This window comes from Mucor mucedo (assembly GCF_025094135.1).
Source record: "Mucor mucedo strain NRRL 3635 chromosome Unknown EV154scaffold_21, whole genome shotgun sequence".
NCBI lineage: Eukaryota > Fungi > Mucoromycota > Mucoromycetes > Mucorales > Mucoraceae > Mucor > Mucor mucedo.
In genome coordinates this window covers 73336-86022 of record NW_026252305.1, presented here as the reverse complement: position 1 = coordinate 86022, position 12687 = coordinate 73336, and the positions used below count along the sequence as shown (strand labels likewise).

Below are 12687 nucleotides of genomic sequence, written 5' to 3'. Positions count from 1 at the left end.
TTAATCAAATGCCAACACTAAGAGAATCCCGGACTCCAAATATACCTCATCGATCGCCATTTCGTATACGAGATTCACAAATGAGCAAGATGCAACACGTCTCAAACGGTAATAGTTGTCTTGACCGATAAAAAAAAATAATACGAGATTAACGTTCGTTATAATAGCCGATAGATGGAGCTTCTCAATGGAATTGGTCAACATGTGGAACATGAAGCCGCTTGAGACGTTTAACGAGAAGAGGAATGAGCAAAGTGAAAACTTGTTCTCTTCAGGAAACCTGCTAACACAATTATTGGTTTCACAAGCTATACTAGATTCAAATGAATTCCAGATATTGTCATTCGAGAAATTAGATAAATTAAAAAAGGTAATACAAAATGAATGATTATGCATACATTACTGACATCATTTTTTATAGCAATATGTAGAACTACATGAACACATAAAAAATATCACCAAAAGCATACATCTGGAAAACCGTATCAAAAATATCTCAAAATCATTAGCAAATGTCAATTTAAAAAACAGCAGAAATTCAATATTGTACTTAGAAAACCAGCGTCAAGATAACGATCACAAAATAAGTCAACTGACAGCCCAGTTAGAAGATATGAAATCGAAAGAAATTGCAATGAAAAAAACAATATTACAACATACCGCCGGTGTACTTTCGAAAGGAATTCAAAAAATTGAATCTGCTCCTCAAACATCAACATTTAGTTCGCATTATCATGACAAGGCAATTTTACTTGATTCCGAATTAGACCAAATATCCAATAGAGTTGATTTCTTACTATCTCGATACTGCTCTTATACCCGCTCTATCCCTGATTCATCTGTAGAAAAAATATCTTTACTAGACCAACATTTATCTCAGCAAAAGCACTCATTAAAAGAAGGGAAAAGGTAAGCAATAAGGAAACAAATTGGATGACAGTTGGCTAAAGCTGTATATTTCAGTCATAAAGCAGATCAAATTAAGGGTCAATTAATAGAGATTGAACACGAGCGTAATTCGCTCTTGTCTAAATTAGTAGATTTGGAAATAAAATCTACCAAGATGCTTGCGACACTTTCGTCTTACTCCAACAGGCAGCGTGCCCTAAAGTTAGAATCTCTCCAGTATAAGGGTGAATCCATAGAGCTACAAATTTGGGATAGACTACGAAAAATGGATGCAGATACCGGCCAAAATATACCAACCCCGAAACAAGACCCAAGATATGAACAACAATTAAAGGACCAGTCCGAATTTTACACAAATAGTATTCAACAACAAACTGAATTACTAGAAAAGAACAGTCGTATGTGTGATCAACTTCAAATTGACTGCAGCAAATTGAAGTCAGTCAAGTTAGGCCTCGATAATTTGGTCCGAGAGAAGTCTCGAATTTTGGATGACAAGGACAACCAAATCAGTCGACTAAATGCAGACTTGAGAACAAGGCAACATCAAGCACAAAAAGCCAATAATGCACCGTATCGACCTGAAAACCGGGATGAAAAGGAGAAGATGAAGAAGCAATTTTTAGAAAAGGAAGCACGCTGGACGGAGCATACACACAATATGGAAGATAGATTTGATGAATTGTTGGAAAACTTTGATAAATTGACTAATACTGCTATTGAATTCGATTCAAGTCGAATGAAATTTGACCGCACTATTGATAACTTAAATGGAAAAATAAATAAATTAGAGGTCGAATTACTTGATGAAAAGGTCCATAAGATTGGTTATAGTCAAGGCGAGTCCCCCACGACTGCATCACTTCGAAAGGAATTTAGGTTGTTAGTTGCAGAAATGAAAAATACACATCAAACTCGAATGGACAGAGAAGCACAAGAGATACATAGGCTCCAATCTCAGCTTGAAGAATTACAAAATAATGGTAGTAACAAATATGTTAGAAGCAACACAATGGCTATTCAAACTGATTTATAAAATAAAAAACAACCTCATTGCTTTAAAATTTTATTTCAATTGTGTTCCTTACGATTGAAAGCTCTTTTTTAATTTTTTTCCATTTGAATGGATCAAAGACAGTAAATGTATTTTGATCAAATGTGTTTTCTTCGGGCAGATATTGTAGTGGCTTTTTAGGTCTCCCATGCTCATCTATTTCCTTTGTCATCCATAAACACAATGACTTATTAAATCTCCAGTGTCTTTCGTACCTAAAAAACCATCTTTTATAGCGGATCCGTATATTTAGAGCTTCTTACTTACAGTTCTTTGGCTACAAGTTCCTGAATATTGTCTTTAGGCTTACTATAGAACTCATAAAATAGAATCTCGTCCGAAAATGACTTTATTCTTTCTTGAATGGGAGGCATGATTTTTAGCATTCTGTAAGATGTAGGAATATAATATCCTTGCTCTATATTATACACAGATGCGTTCTGATTATTCTCTGTCCAAGGCGAAATAAACGTTGAATATATAGAGCTATGTGTAATGCACACACAAAAAATTGTTAAGTATATATATTTACACATATACATTTTGTACATATACATATATAAGTATACTCATAGATTCCTCGTATACTGAAATCAACACCTTTTTTAAAATAGAAAAAAAAAACTACTTACTATGATCTGTCTAAGCCTAACCCCAACCTGTCAACATCATAACCTATGGACATCGTTCTTCGGTCGGGATCAATTTCACGTATCATATCAAGTAATCCCAATAGTCCGTATTTGACTTCTGGTTTATTTGTGTTTCGAGACTGTGGTGCGAATAATAAATCATTTTTTTCTCAGTATATTATGGTAGAATGACTAAGCAGCTTACCCATTGACCACTATTTTTTGCTATAAAGTGCGTCGTGTCTACTGCATAAAAAAAAAAAAAAAAAGTTGTTAAGGAATGTTTCACAAAATAAAGTGTGAGGGAACATGCCATTTGAATCTCTTGAACTGTCATGTAAACTTTCTGAGCCGACATTGTTATTTGGCAGGCCGGGAAAGTCTTCTGCACTTGGTCTGTCAAGAGACTCTTGTACGGTGGAAGCATAACTTTTTTTTTGCCTTGTATTGAAGTTTGACATACTGTCTAGCGCCGGAAACTCGTTTAAATTCACTCCCGTATTTTGGCCAGACATGTAAAGACAAATAAAACAAGAAAAAGAGTGCGAAAATAGAAAAAAGGGGGTAAAAAAAAAATGGCCATTGCGGATGACGTCGATTACGATTAAAATCAATTAATACAATCAAAGGAACAAAGGAGATAATAAAAAAGACATAAATAACCCCCTCTTTAACAGCAAGAAGGCTGATATGATTAATAACACTTTGAGGTAAAATATGTTATTTTAATTACCAAGTTTCGGTGCATCAAAAAAAAAAGCCAGATTGCAGATCATTTCCTTTATCGCACATTTCATTGATACTGAAGTATGTATGTTATCACTACGTAGAGTAAATCTTTGTACAATCAAAACTTGGTTGTTTAGGAGATTTGTGGAAGATCTCTCGAGGTTATGTAAATAAATTTGGCGTACTTACTTTGAGCACTATCAATCGAAAAGAAGTAAAACGGAATATTCTATTTTGGGGGGTTATGGTCTTTTTTAGAGGAGTTGTTATAGATGGCACCATGTTTATTTTTTCTAAAAAAACCGTTTACAATGTTATCACAATCAACTTAAGTTCATTATGCATTTGAATTAATAAAATATTGATAGTTTAGAATACTTTTGTCGTTTAAAATTAACTTTTGGACTCAAAGAAAATGTTCCAAGTAGACCAAGGGATGAGGGTTGATTATAGTTGAGGGCAAACAAAACAGTAAGATCAAATTCAATTATAGACTGAAGAACTCAGAATATTGTATTTGGTATAAAAAGCTTATAATATTTTACTTCACCCTTTTTTTTTCCTTTTTTTCTTCTTCCTTTTCGTTATAAACTCAACATGGTTAAATTGTCTCTCTTCATTGCCATAACAACTGCAGTTGCATCTCTTTCTTCTGCTTATCCTTCGAAACACACTTCCACATCTAGTGGTATACTTGCTGTATCTTCCCCTTCCTTTCTTCCCAACTTCCCTTACCGTGGTTGTAATGCTTTAAGTCCTGTTCCTACAGGACCCATTAAATCGAAAGCTAATTTTAGAGCAAGTAGCTACCCTCAGCCTTGGGTTGCTCCAGATGTGAACCATCCAGAGGTACAAAAGGCCATTAAAGCAATTGACTGGTCTTACGTGCCTACATTTGAGCCTCGTGTTATGGGTATGGAATATGACGAAGAAACAGATCCTGCCTGTTGGTGGACCAATACCCAGTGTACAACTCCTAGAGTGGATTATTTACCTGAGGATGTCAAGTTTTGTCCTAACCCACGCGACTTTGGTTTGGTAAGTTCAATTCTTTGTCAGTAGTAATCTTAAACTCAATAATTGTACTAGACTTATGATGATGGCCCACTACCCCCAAGAGGTCCTAACGATCCCTGGGGTGAGCCTCGGCTTTATGATTTTCTTGCCAAGCAAGGTCAAACAGCTACCTTATTTTGTAAGTCCATTTGTATACAATATTAAGGAGATATGAAACTAAAAAGGTCTCAATTTTTTCGCAGATGTTGGGTCAAATGTGGTGAACTTTCCTCAAGCAGCGATCAGAGCTATTGAATCCGGACATACTTTGTGTGCTCATACATGGTCTCATCCTCAAATGACTACCATATCAAATGCAGCTGTTGTAGCGCAATTATACTGGAGCATGCGTGCTATAAAAGAAGCTGCAGGTGTTACCACACGATGCTGGCGCCCTCCTTATGGTGATATCGATGATCGTGTTCGTGCCATTGCTCATCAAATGGGCTTATCAACCATTCTTTGGAACAGTGATTCGTTTGATTGGGGACTACCCTCTATAGCGAATGATTTTGCTGGTGCATATCGTGAAGCTGATATCGACGCCTTCTTCCAAAGCTGGATTGATTCGGGTGACTCCGGTACAGAGGGGCGTATTGTACTAGAACATGAAACCAGTAACGTCACTGTCCTTACAAGCGAAAAATGGCTTCCTAGATTAAAGAAAGCCTTTAATGTTAAAAAAGTTCATGATTGTGCCCCTCAACTTCCCAGTCCATATTGGGAAACTTAACTTATATTTTCCTTATAAAAAAAGCCAATTCATGTAATATACAGTTTTCAAAGAAATGAGAAAATCATTCTAATAAATTAAGAAGTTTAAGTTAAATAGTTTTTCATAAAAACATTTGACAGTAGATGTATGCTCCAGCGCTATAACAGTAAGTCTTGATTCCGATATTGAGCGGGTATACGTAGACTCGAAGCAAAATGCATTCATAGAAAATTCAAAGGAGAAGTCCGAACTTTATTTCAAAGCTTATTTATTACGTGTAGTTTTTTAGTAAGAGCACAATCGAATTATATGATTCCCAATGGCAACCTAAAATTACCCACTATTTGAGTTTTAATACAAGTGACTGTTTGGTGGGCCATCATCATATTTTTTTCCAGCAAGGAATCTTTTTAGAAACTATCAACTGCTTTGATAAAGATGGACTTTATTAATAACTATGGATCTAGTGATGAGGAAGACAACTCAACTGTAGATAATACGAAGTCTACCTCAACTTTAATGGCAGTTAACTCGGCACCCGATACCGGATTTGACGTACGCTCTCATTCTTTGTCTTTGTACATTTTATTCTAACACGAAAGCTCTTATCATGTTCTGTAGATTAGTACATCGGGCCACTTATACACAGCTCCCACAGCGACTGAATTAACTGTTAATGTAACATACGATGACCTGAACCGCCCCACATTGGGCCCCGAAAACCCTTTCCAAGATCGTCGCCTTGCAACACAAAATGTGGTCAATGGACATGTGGAACAACAAGCTATTTCCGAGATGGATTTCAGAACCCAGCATCGAACTTTCGAAACATACGGATATGCCCGTGACCCTTCACTTGGCACTGCAACAAACCTTGCTGGACAGACAGGACAAGGATTGATGGGCACTGGTTATGTCGGCAATCTTGAAGTTGCAGCAAAATTGGGAGGAGTGTCTATTTACGATCGTGTTTCCCAAGATCTTCGACCTAATAGAGATGCACGTAACAAGCGCGAGAGTAAAGGAAAATTAGACGAAGTTGAAGGTCCCGACGCGTATAAAGGCCCCTGGGCTGGCTATGAAGATGACAATGTCGGTATCGCCACTGGCTTAAATCAAGAGCAAATTGAGGATGTCCAAGCTATTATAAATCCTGCAAAGGCTTTGACTACGAAAAATATTGCTCAAGAAACACATACAGAAAGCACTATTTTTCATGGTGCTTCTGAACGCGATTATTTGGGTCGTACATATATGGCTGTGCCTCAAGACATTGATGTCAACTTACTAGGCGAATCGGGTGAACAAGAATGCTTTGTTCCTAAAAAGTTGATTCATACTTGGGATGGCCATGAAAAGGGTGTTTCCAGTATTAAATTTTTCCCTAAATCTGCTCATCTTTTACTTAGTGGTGGTATGGATAACAAAGTCAAGGTAAGTTGTTGTTCATATTTTACTTTCCTATTTTTAATAACTCGGAACATATCAGATTTGGGATGTGTATCATGATAGAAGTCTCTTACGTTCATATATCGGTCATACAAAGACTGTCAGAGATATTGCATTCAATAACGACGGTACTAAGTTCCTCAGTGCAAGTTATGATCGAAATGTCAAGTTATGGGATACAGAAACCGGTCAATGTATTCGTACATTTTCGACTGGTAGACTACCTTACTGTGTAACATTTAATCCTGATAAATCGAAAAACAATGTATTTTTGGCTGGTTATTCTGATAAGAAAATTGTTCAATTCGATACTAACACTGGAGAAATCATTCAAGAATACGACCAACATTTGGGTGCTGTTAATACCATTACATTTGTCGATGACAATCGCCGTTTCATTACAACATCTGATGATAAAACAATGCGTGCTTGGGAATATGACATCCCCGTTGTTATCAAATATATTGCAGAGCCTGATATGTATGCTATCCCAGCTGTAACATTATCTCCCAACAGTAAGTTATGTGAAAACAATAACGACCTCACGGTGCTTACTTTTTTTTAAAAAAAAATTACAGAAAAATGGTTAGCCTGTCAATCTTTAGACAATCAGATTTTAATTTATGGTGCCCGTGATAAATTTAGAATGAATAGAAAGAAGCGTTTTGCTGGACATCTTATTGCTGGTTATGCTTGTAAGCCTGGATTTTCACCGGACGGCAGGTTCATCAGTAGCGGTGACTCTAACGGTAATGTTTGGTTCTGGGACTGGAAATCATGCAAAATCTTAAAGAAACTCAAAGCACATGACAAGGTTGTCACAAACACAGAATGGCATCCACATGAGTCTTCAAAACTCGCTACTTGTAGTTGGGATGGCTTAATCAAATATTGGGATTAAAAATTACCGAGCCCCTTTTTTTACAAAATAAAAATAAGATGTTGCCTTCACAAGTGACACCTACAGATAAACCACAACTATGATGTGATCCTGTGATGGGGCGTAATCATACTATCCTCAAGGATCTAAATATATACATAAAGTATCCAGTATTGCGTCTCTTCTCGATAACTTATTGTGAGAATCCCTTTGGCGGACATACTCCCGCTCCATTCGTCTTGTACGGTGGTGAAAATCATTTCCCCGAAAGGAGGAAATAATTGATGAATTGCATAACAAGTCCCTTACCTCTGTAAAACATTGATGGTAAAGCAGGACAATTTTATACATGTCCGAAAACACATACATAGCGGGTGCTTGTATCAAAGGTATACCATGTTCATACATGTTTAAAAGTAGTTATTAGTTAAAAATACCACCGCTAGCTTTCTCTAGATATAGAAACAAACGGTCCAGCTTTATTAATAAAGTTAATCTAATTAATAGCTATAATTTATCCTACTCATCTTACAGACAGGTTGGATATATTGATTATTCACATGTGATAAAGAGTTTACGCAAAAAACTGCTACTGTTTACTCAAGTACAATAGTAAACATAAACAAATACAACGCAATGGTATAAAGTTACTATAGAAAATTTATATGCAAGATAAATATAAACTTATCTTTATCTAAAAGATATATTTAGATGTAAGAACCCCAGCAAGAAGAGGCACGAATTACAATCCAAACATTCCGATTGCTTAATTTTGCGCACTCAAGTAAAGTTAAAAGAAATAGGGGTTACATAAGCATCACTCAGGAACTAATAGCCCTCGTCTTAAAAATTTCTGCTCGTGGTTACATCTAGGGATAAGAATCCCTCGATGATTTGGGAGTAGAATAACTCTGCATAATCTTTAGTACTGGCGGGAATGGGGTGACAAACCATCCCTTGATTATGTTAATGGACTCGATATTATACAGAAATCCCATGCCTTTAGATTGACTGTAGATTGTATAATACATCTACCACTCATTTTATTTACATGTATAAAGATAGGAGAGAAACTTTATGCATTAAATTGGATCTGTATGCTCAAATAGACATGAATCTTGAGTATTGTTGCCAGTGACCAGAATAAAATTTTGGAACGATTCCATGCGACACGAGTTTGGTTTAAACAATTTTCAAAAGAATGCCAATTTGTAAATGAAAGTCCCCCTTCAAGGTAACAAATGTTTTATAAATAGTATTTCCTTTCTTTACATTTCATTTTGAGTATTTATAAAAAAAATTAGAGTTGCATCTTATTTTATGAGGCCTTCAAATATTATCTCTTTTATGTTACGATACTATAGCATACGTGATGGTGTCTTCAAAACATTATTTAGCACGCATTAGCTGATTATTAAAAGAGGAGATGGGTTTTATTATTTGAGTCTTTGTGGGGGGGATTAAATGGGTAAAAAAAAATTCTAAAGTTTTGTTTATTTTTGTTCAGATTCAGGGTGAACAACCTTCTCCTTTGCAAGGCCCATTGTAGCAAGGAAAACGGTGGTTTCTTGGTATTCTTGCTTTTGACGATCAGCATCCCAGTTAAGTTCTTCGGCCATGATCTCAATAACCTTAGGAAGAGATTGTAATGCAGCTTCAGCGTTCAAGAAAGCAAGACGTGTACGACGAGCTAAAACATCAACAGCAGTGCATGCAAGTTCTTGTCTAACAGTATATCTAACCTCGGCTTCGATATAAGGGTAATTAGGTGAGATACGCTTTCCGTAAGTGGGCCAGCTTGCTGATGTAGCATCATCAATCGAAGCTACTTCCCAAGCGCGATTACCGTAACTGCGAGCAAGATGTTGAGCAACTTCAGTGTCCATACCAAATTCTTGAACTAAACGGATAAACATAGTGCTTGTATATCCCTTACTACCAATCAACATTGTCTCCTCGGTATTACACTTGGTTTTGGGCTTGAGACTAAAGACCTCGATAGCACGATCAATGGTTTCTTCGGCCATGGCACGGTATGTTGTCCATTTACCACCAGCAATAGTGATAAGCTTATTTTCACTTACATTAATCATGTGATTACGGACGAGGGACTCCGTATTTTTGGCATGGGGATCACGAACCAAAGGACGAATACCTGACCAGGCAGCAAGAACGTCACTGCGACGAACCTTAACATCTGGTGACAACCATGTCAGTATATATATCCTATGATATGGCTTTATTCCCTCTGATTCTGATTTCACTTACCAGGACTCAAGTAATGAGAGACTTCATCTAAAATCCAATTAATTTCATCTTCCTTAGGCATGGGGCTTTGAGTGACTTCAGTAGGAGAATCTGTATAATGACGGGAAAAAAGTGTCAGTTTTAAATCTTTAGCGCTAATTTTAAAACTTACCGGTTGTACCGGCAATGGTGTTTCCTTGCCAAGGCAAGAAGAAAATAACACGACCATCACTAGTGGCAGGATCCAACAGACCCATGTTTCTAGGACTATAATAGTTGGGAAGGATAATATGTACACCGGCAGAGGGAGCAACAATATCGAGATTTTCGGGATTATCCATTTTACGAAGACCGTCAGTGAAAGGACCAGTGGCATTAATAACACCCTTTTTTTTGTAATCGGATTAGCTGACTATATAATTGTTATTGTTTATTTGTCATTTTACCTTAGCCTTCACAGTCCATTCATCACCACTGATAGTATCTCTCATGTTGGCACCATTGACATTACCTTCTTTATCCTTTGTTAAGCTAGTGACTTCACAGTGGTTAGCAACAGTTGCGCCGTAACATGCAGCTGTCATGGCCAAGGCAACATTCATTCTTGCATCATTGTGCTGACCTAATAATAATAATAAATTATATCTCCGGTCCAAATATGTCAAATCGGCCAAATGAATCCTTACCATCGTAATAAACCAAAGCACCTACTAATGAATCCTTTTTCAACATGGGAAAAGCTTCAAGAGCCTTAGAACGAGTCAAGAAGTAACTACTTTCAAGAGCCTCACGGCCAGCAAAGATATCGTACATCTTACAACCAACCCAGTAATAAGGGATCTGCCACCATCTAGAACAAAAATGTATTAATACTCTATGTTACTAGTCCCAAACTAAAAAAGATTCTCCCAACAAATCAAATTAAGTTTTTTTTTTTTTTTCGGGGAAGAATTTCCCCTGACTTACTTGTAGACGGGAAGCATAATGGGTAATTCATCCGAGAGATGAGGAGCGATATCTAAAAAGATCTTTCTCTCGTGAAGGGCTTCACAGACAAGAGCGTATTGCTCATAATCAAGTTCCATAATCGCCTTTTGTAAATAACGTACACCGCCATGCACTAATTTAGTGGATCTAGATGAAGTACCTGAAGAGAAATCATCTCTTTCGACCATAGCGACCTTCAATCCACGAGTTGCTGCATCTACAGATAAACCAGCACCAGTAGCACCGCCGCCGACGATCAATAAATCGTATTCCTCGTTGTTTTTTAATTTATTGATCATCTCTTCACGTGAAGGTGGTAACCAGAAGTCACGTTGTTGCTGTTTTTGTTGTTCCTCCTGAATTGCTTCGGCGAAAGCCCTGTTTCTAACAAATAAGTTTGGCATATCTGAAGTTCTTTCTTTGAGTTGAATAGTCCTCTTTTGTAAGTTGTCTGTCATGGACTTTTCACTCATATAGTAAGCAAAACTGGCTGTTGCTGCAGAAGCAGACGCTACTGATACAAATTTTTGTGTTTTGGAAAATTGTCTCCACATGATATTAAAAAAAAAGTGTTGTAAAAAAAAAGAAAAAGAAAAAAAAAAGGAAATATGAAAAAAAAAAGCTCCTTAAAACTAGTTTGATTTATATAAATAACAACAAGTAAAGCGACATCGTGCGTCCATTGAGTGGCTGGGGAATACCAATATTTTTTTCTGTGGGACGTTCGAAATGAGATGAATAACGAATATATTTTGGCACTCCGGGAGTTTTACGGTAATTTTTAAAATCCTTTTTTCCGTCGCTGGACAAAAATGTGTCATATTTCCTCACACAAGTGTGTTGCAAATGAGCACCATAAACATTGCCTCTCCACGCAAATGTTACCCGTATTTTCCTTTTAACTACCGTCTCTTATGCTTTATTTTCAGTTGCCTATAATAGCATAGCGTATTTACTCCGGGTCCACAAACATTTATAAATTCTAATTTGAAAGATAAGCGTTCAAGTAAATATTTGTATAAAATTAAGGGCCATTCAATAAGATGTTTGAAATAAAATATCTTTGTCTGGACCATAAAGCTAACTTTTTCTGTACATCTTATCTTTCAAACCAATTTATGCATTACATACTTTCAAACGTCATTGTTTTTCTGCTCTTGATCGGCTTTTCAATATATTACTTTTGATGATCGTCATCAAACACATGCTTATGAGTCTTAAATCCCAATCTTTTTAGATTCTTTTTTTTTTTTTTCTTACATGACTACTGTATAAGACTTTACTATACAGCCTCGTGTATGTACTTATACATGTACTTGCAAAGTAACCGCATTATGAGAACCTATTTTGCAACACGCGTAATGTCATCCGTAAATTGATGGTGCGACAAATCTAACGCATTTGTTACCCCACACATTTTACCCCACAATTAGATCTAGTTCTGCCGTGTTTAAATTGGACGGAAACTTTTAACCCCTGTTGTCACTATTATTTAGAACTAGTTGACGTAATTATAAGTATATAATGATTCCTTTCTATTTTTTATTGGTATAATTCATAATAGTACGTACTAATGATAGGTTTTGGTATCTTCTGGTTTGCTGCAGAAACTGAAAGGGCATAGACACTCCTGAAAGAAGCATTGTGCAACCTGCAAATATGCTAATTTTCTGTCAAAAAGGCTTTGTCGTGATTAATACAACAATAAATATATTTAGGCTTCAGCGCACGAAGACGATCTTATTTCCTTATAAAAATTCTATTTAAGTTAAAAAAAATTGACAACTAAAAATGACACCAAGGACTACCGCATAAGACGTCAGATTGGCATAATCATTGCAAAAGCATGTACCGAAAATCTAAAATAAATACAAGTACAATTACATTGGGTACACTTTGTAAAAGTGAATGCTGATTATTGATCAGCTAACTATCTAACATGATGTAGTTTTTACTTAAATTCTGCATTGCGATGCGTGTAACAATAGCCGAAATGCTACGCATAGCTATGTGGTTGATTTGAAGCGTT

At 36.4% G+C, this 12687-nt stretch overlaps 6 protein-coding genes across 6 annotated transcripts; 4 read left to right on the top strand and 2 right to left on the bottom strand.

The window, feature by feature from the left end:
- Positions 1-8: 8 nt before the first annotated feature.
- Positions 9-388, top strand: EV154DRAFT_416097 (uncharacterized protein; the record flags this gene model as incomplete). The annotated part of the gene is made up of 2 exons (XM_051595716.1): positions 9-117; positions 168-388. 2 exons carry the CDS (start codon positions 9-11, stop codon positions 386-388), a joined length of 330 nt encoding a protein of 109 aa, XP_051460254.1.
- A 921-nt stretch (positions 389-1309) lies between these two features.
- EV154DRAFT_416074 (uncharacterized protein) lies at positions 1310-1945 on the top strand (the record flags this gene model as incomplete). The annotated part of the gene is made up of 1 exon (XM_051595715.1): positions 1310-1945. One exon carries the CDS (start codon positions 1310-1312, stop codon positions 1943-1945), a length of 636 nt encoding a protein of 211 aa, XP_051460253.1.
- Positions 1946-1956: 11 nt separating this feature from the next.
- EV154DRAFT_124218 (uncharacterized protein) lies at positions 1957-3114 on the bottom strand. The gene is made up of 5 exons (XM_051593969.1): positions 2909-3114; positions 2801-2838; positions 2596-2735; positions 2231-2449; positions 1957-2178 (listed from the first exon to the last, which is right to left on the bottom strand). Exons 1-5 carry the CDS (start codon positions 3108-3110, stop codon positions 1968-1970), a joined length of 810 nt encoding a protein of 269 aa, XP_051460252.1. The 5' UTR covers positions 3111-3114; the 3' UTR covers positions 1957-1967.
- Positions 3115-3887: 773 nt separating this feature from the next.
- Positions 3888-5195, top strand: EV154DRAFT_549530 (chitin deacetylase). Its single transcript, XM_051604870.1, has 3 exons — positions 3888-4362; positions 4414-4519; positions 4584-5195. The coding sequence occupies exons 1-3, from the start codon at positions 3922-3924 to the stop codon at positions 5111-5113; spliced, it is 1077 nt and encodes a 358-aa protein (XP_051460251.1). The 5' UTR covers positions 3888-3921; the 3' UTR covers positions 5114-5195.
- A 301-nt stretch (positions 5196-5496) lies between these two features.
- On the top strand, positions 5497-7520 carry EV154DRAFT_600459 (WD40-repeat-containing domain protein). The gene is made up of 4 exons (XM_051607168.1): positions 5497-5650; positions 5717-6529; positions 6585-7059; positions 7123-7520. Exons 1-4 carry the CDS (start codon positions 5534-5536, stop codon positions 7443-7445), a joined length of 1728 nt encoding a protein of 575 aa, XP_051460250.1. The 5' UTR covers positions 5497-5533; the 3' UTR covers positions 7446-7520.
- Positions 7521-8832: 1312 nt separating this feature from the next.
- EV154DRAFT_500213 (FAD dependent oxidoreductase-domain-containing protein) lies at positions 8833-11228 on the bottom strand. Its single transcript, XM_051600563.1, has 6 exons — positions 10638-11228; positions 10358-10521; positions 10118-10293; positions 9844-10057; positions 9693-9782; positions 8833-9621 (listed from the first exon to the last, which is right to left on the bottom strand). The coding sequence occupies exons 1-6, from the start codon at positions 11210-11212 to the stop codon at positions 8918-8920; spliced, it is 1923 nt and encodes a 640-aa protein (XP_051460249.1). The 5' UTR covers positions 11213-11228; the 3' UTR covers positions 8833-8917.
- Positions 11229-12687: the final 1459 nt, after the last annotated feature.

What these genes read in the sequence shown, in the direction of transcription:
- EV154DRAFT_124218 (XM_051593969.1), bottom strand. Translation starts at nt 3,110, where the DNA reads ATGTCTGGCCAAAATACGGGAGTGAATTTAAACGAGTTTCCGGCGCTA. An exon ending in CAGTTCAAGAGATTCAAATG is followed by an intron (nt 2,839 to 2,908) that starts GCATGTTCCCTC and finishes TTTATGCAGTAG; the next exon opens with ACACGACGCACTTTATAGCA. An exon ending in CAAAAAATAGTGGTCAATGG is followed by an intron (nt 2,736 to 2,800) that starts GTAAGCTGCTTA and finishes TTCGCACCACAG; the next exon opens with TCTCGAAACACAAATAAACC.
- EV154DRAFT_600459 (XM_051607168.1), top strand. Translation starts at nt 5,534, where the DNA reads ATGGACTTTATTAATAACTATGGATCTAGTGATGAGGAAGACAACTCA. An exon ending in CACCCGATACCGGATTTGAC is followed by an intron (nt 5,651 to 5,716) that starts GTACGCTCTCAT and finishes CATGTTCTGTAG; the next exon opens with ATTAGTACATCGGGCCACTT. An exon ending in GTATGGATAACAAAGTCAAG is followed by an intron (nt 6,530 to 6,584) that starts GTAAGTTGTTGT and finishes GGAACATATCAG; the next exon opens with ATTTGGGATGTGTATCATGA.
- EV154DRAFT_549530 (XM_051604870.1), top strand. Translation starts at nt 3,922, where the DNA reads ATGGTTAAATTGTCTCTCTTCATTGCCATAACAACTGCAGTTGCATCT. An exon ending in ACCCACGCGACTTTGGTTTG is followed by an intron (nt 4,363 to 4,413) that starts GTAAGTTCAATT and finishes TAATTGTACTAG; the next exon opens with ACTTATGATGATGGCCCACT. An exon ending in TCAAACAGCTACCTTATTTT is followed by an intron (nt 4,520 to 4,583) that starts GTAAGTCCATTT and finishes ATTTTTTCGCAG; the next exon opens with ATGTTGGGTCAAATGTGGTG.
- EV154DRAFT_500213 (XM_051600563.1), bottom strand. Translation starts at nt 11,212, where the DNA reads ATGTGGAGACAATTTTCCAAAACACAAAAATTTGTATCAGTAGCGTCT. An exon ending in ATTATGCTTCCCGTCTACAA is followed by an intron (nt 10,522 to 10,637) that starts GTAAGTCAGGGG and finishes TTTTTGTTCTAG; the next exon opens with ATGGTGGCAGATCCCTTATT. An exon ending in CACCATTGCCGGTACAACCG is followed by an intron (nt 9,783 to 9,843) that starts GTAAGTTTTAAA and finishes GTCATTATACAG; the next exon opens with ATTCTCCTACTGAAGTCACT.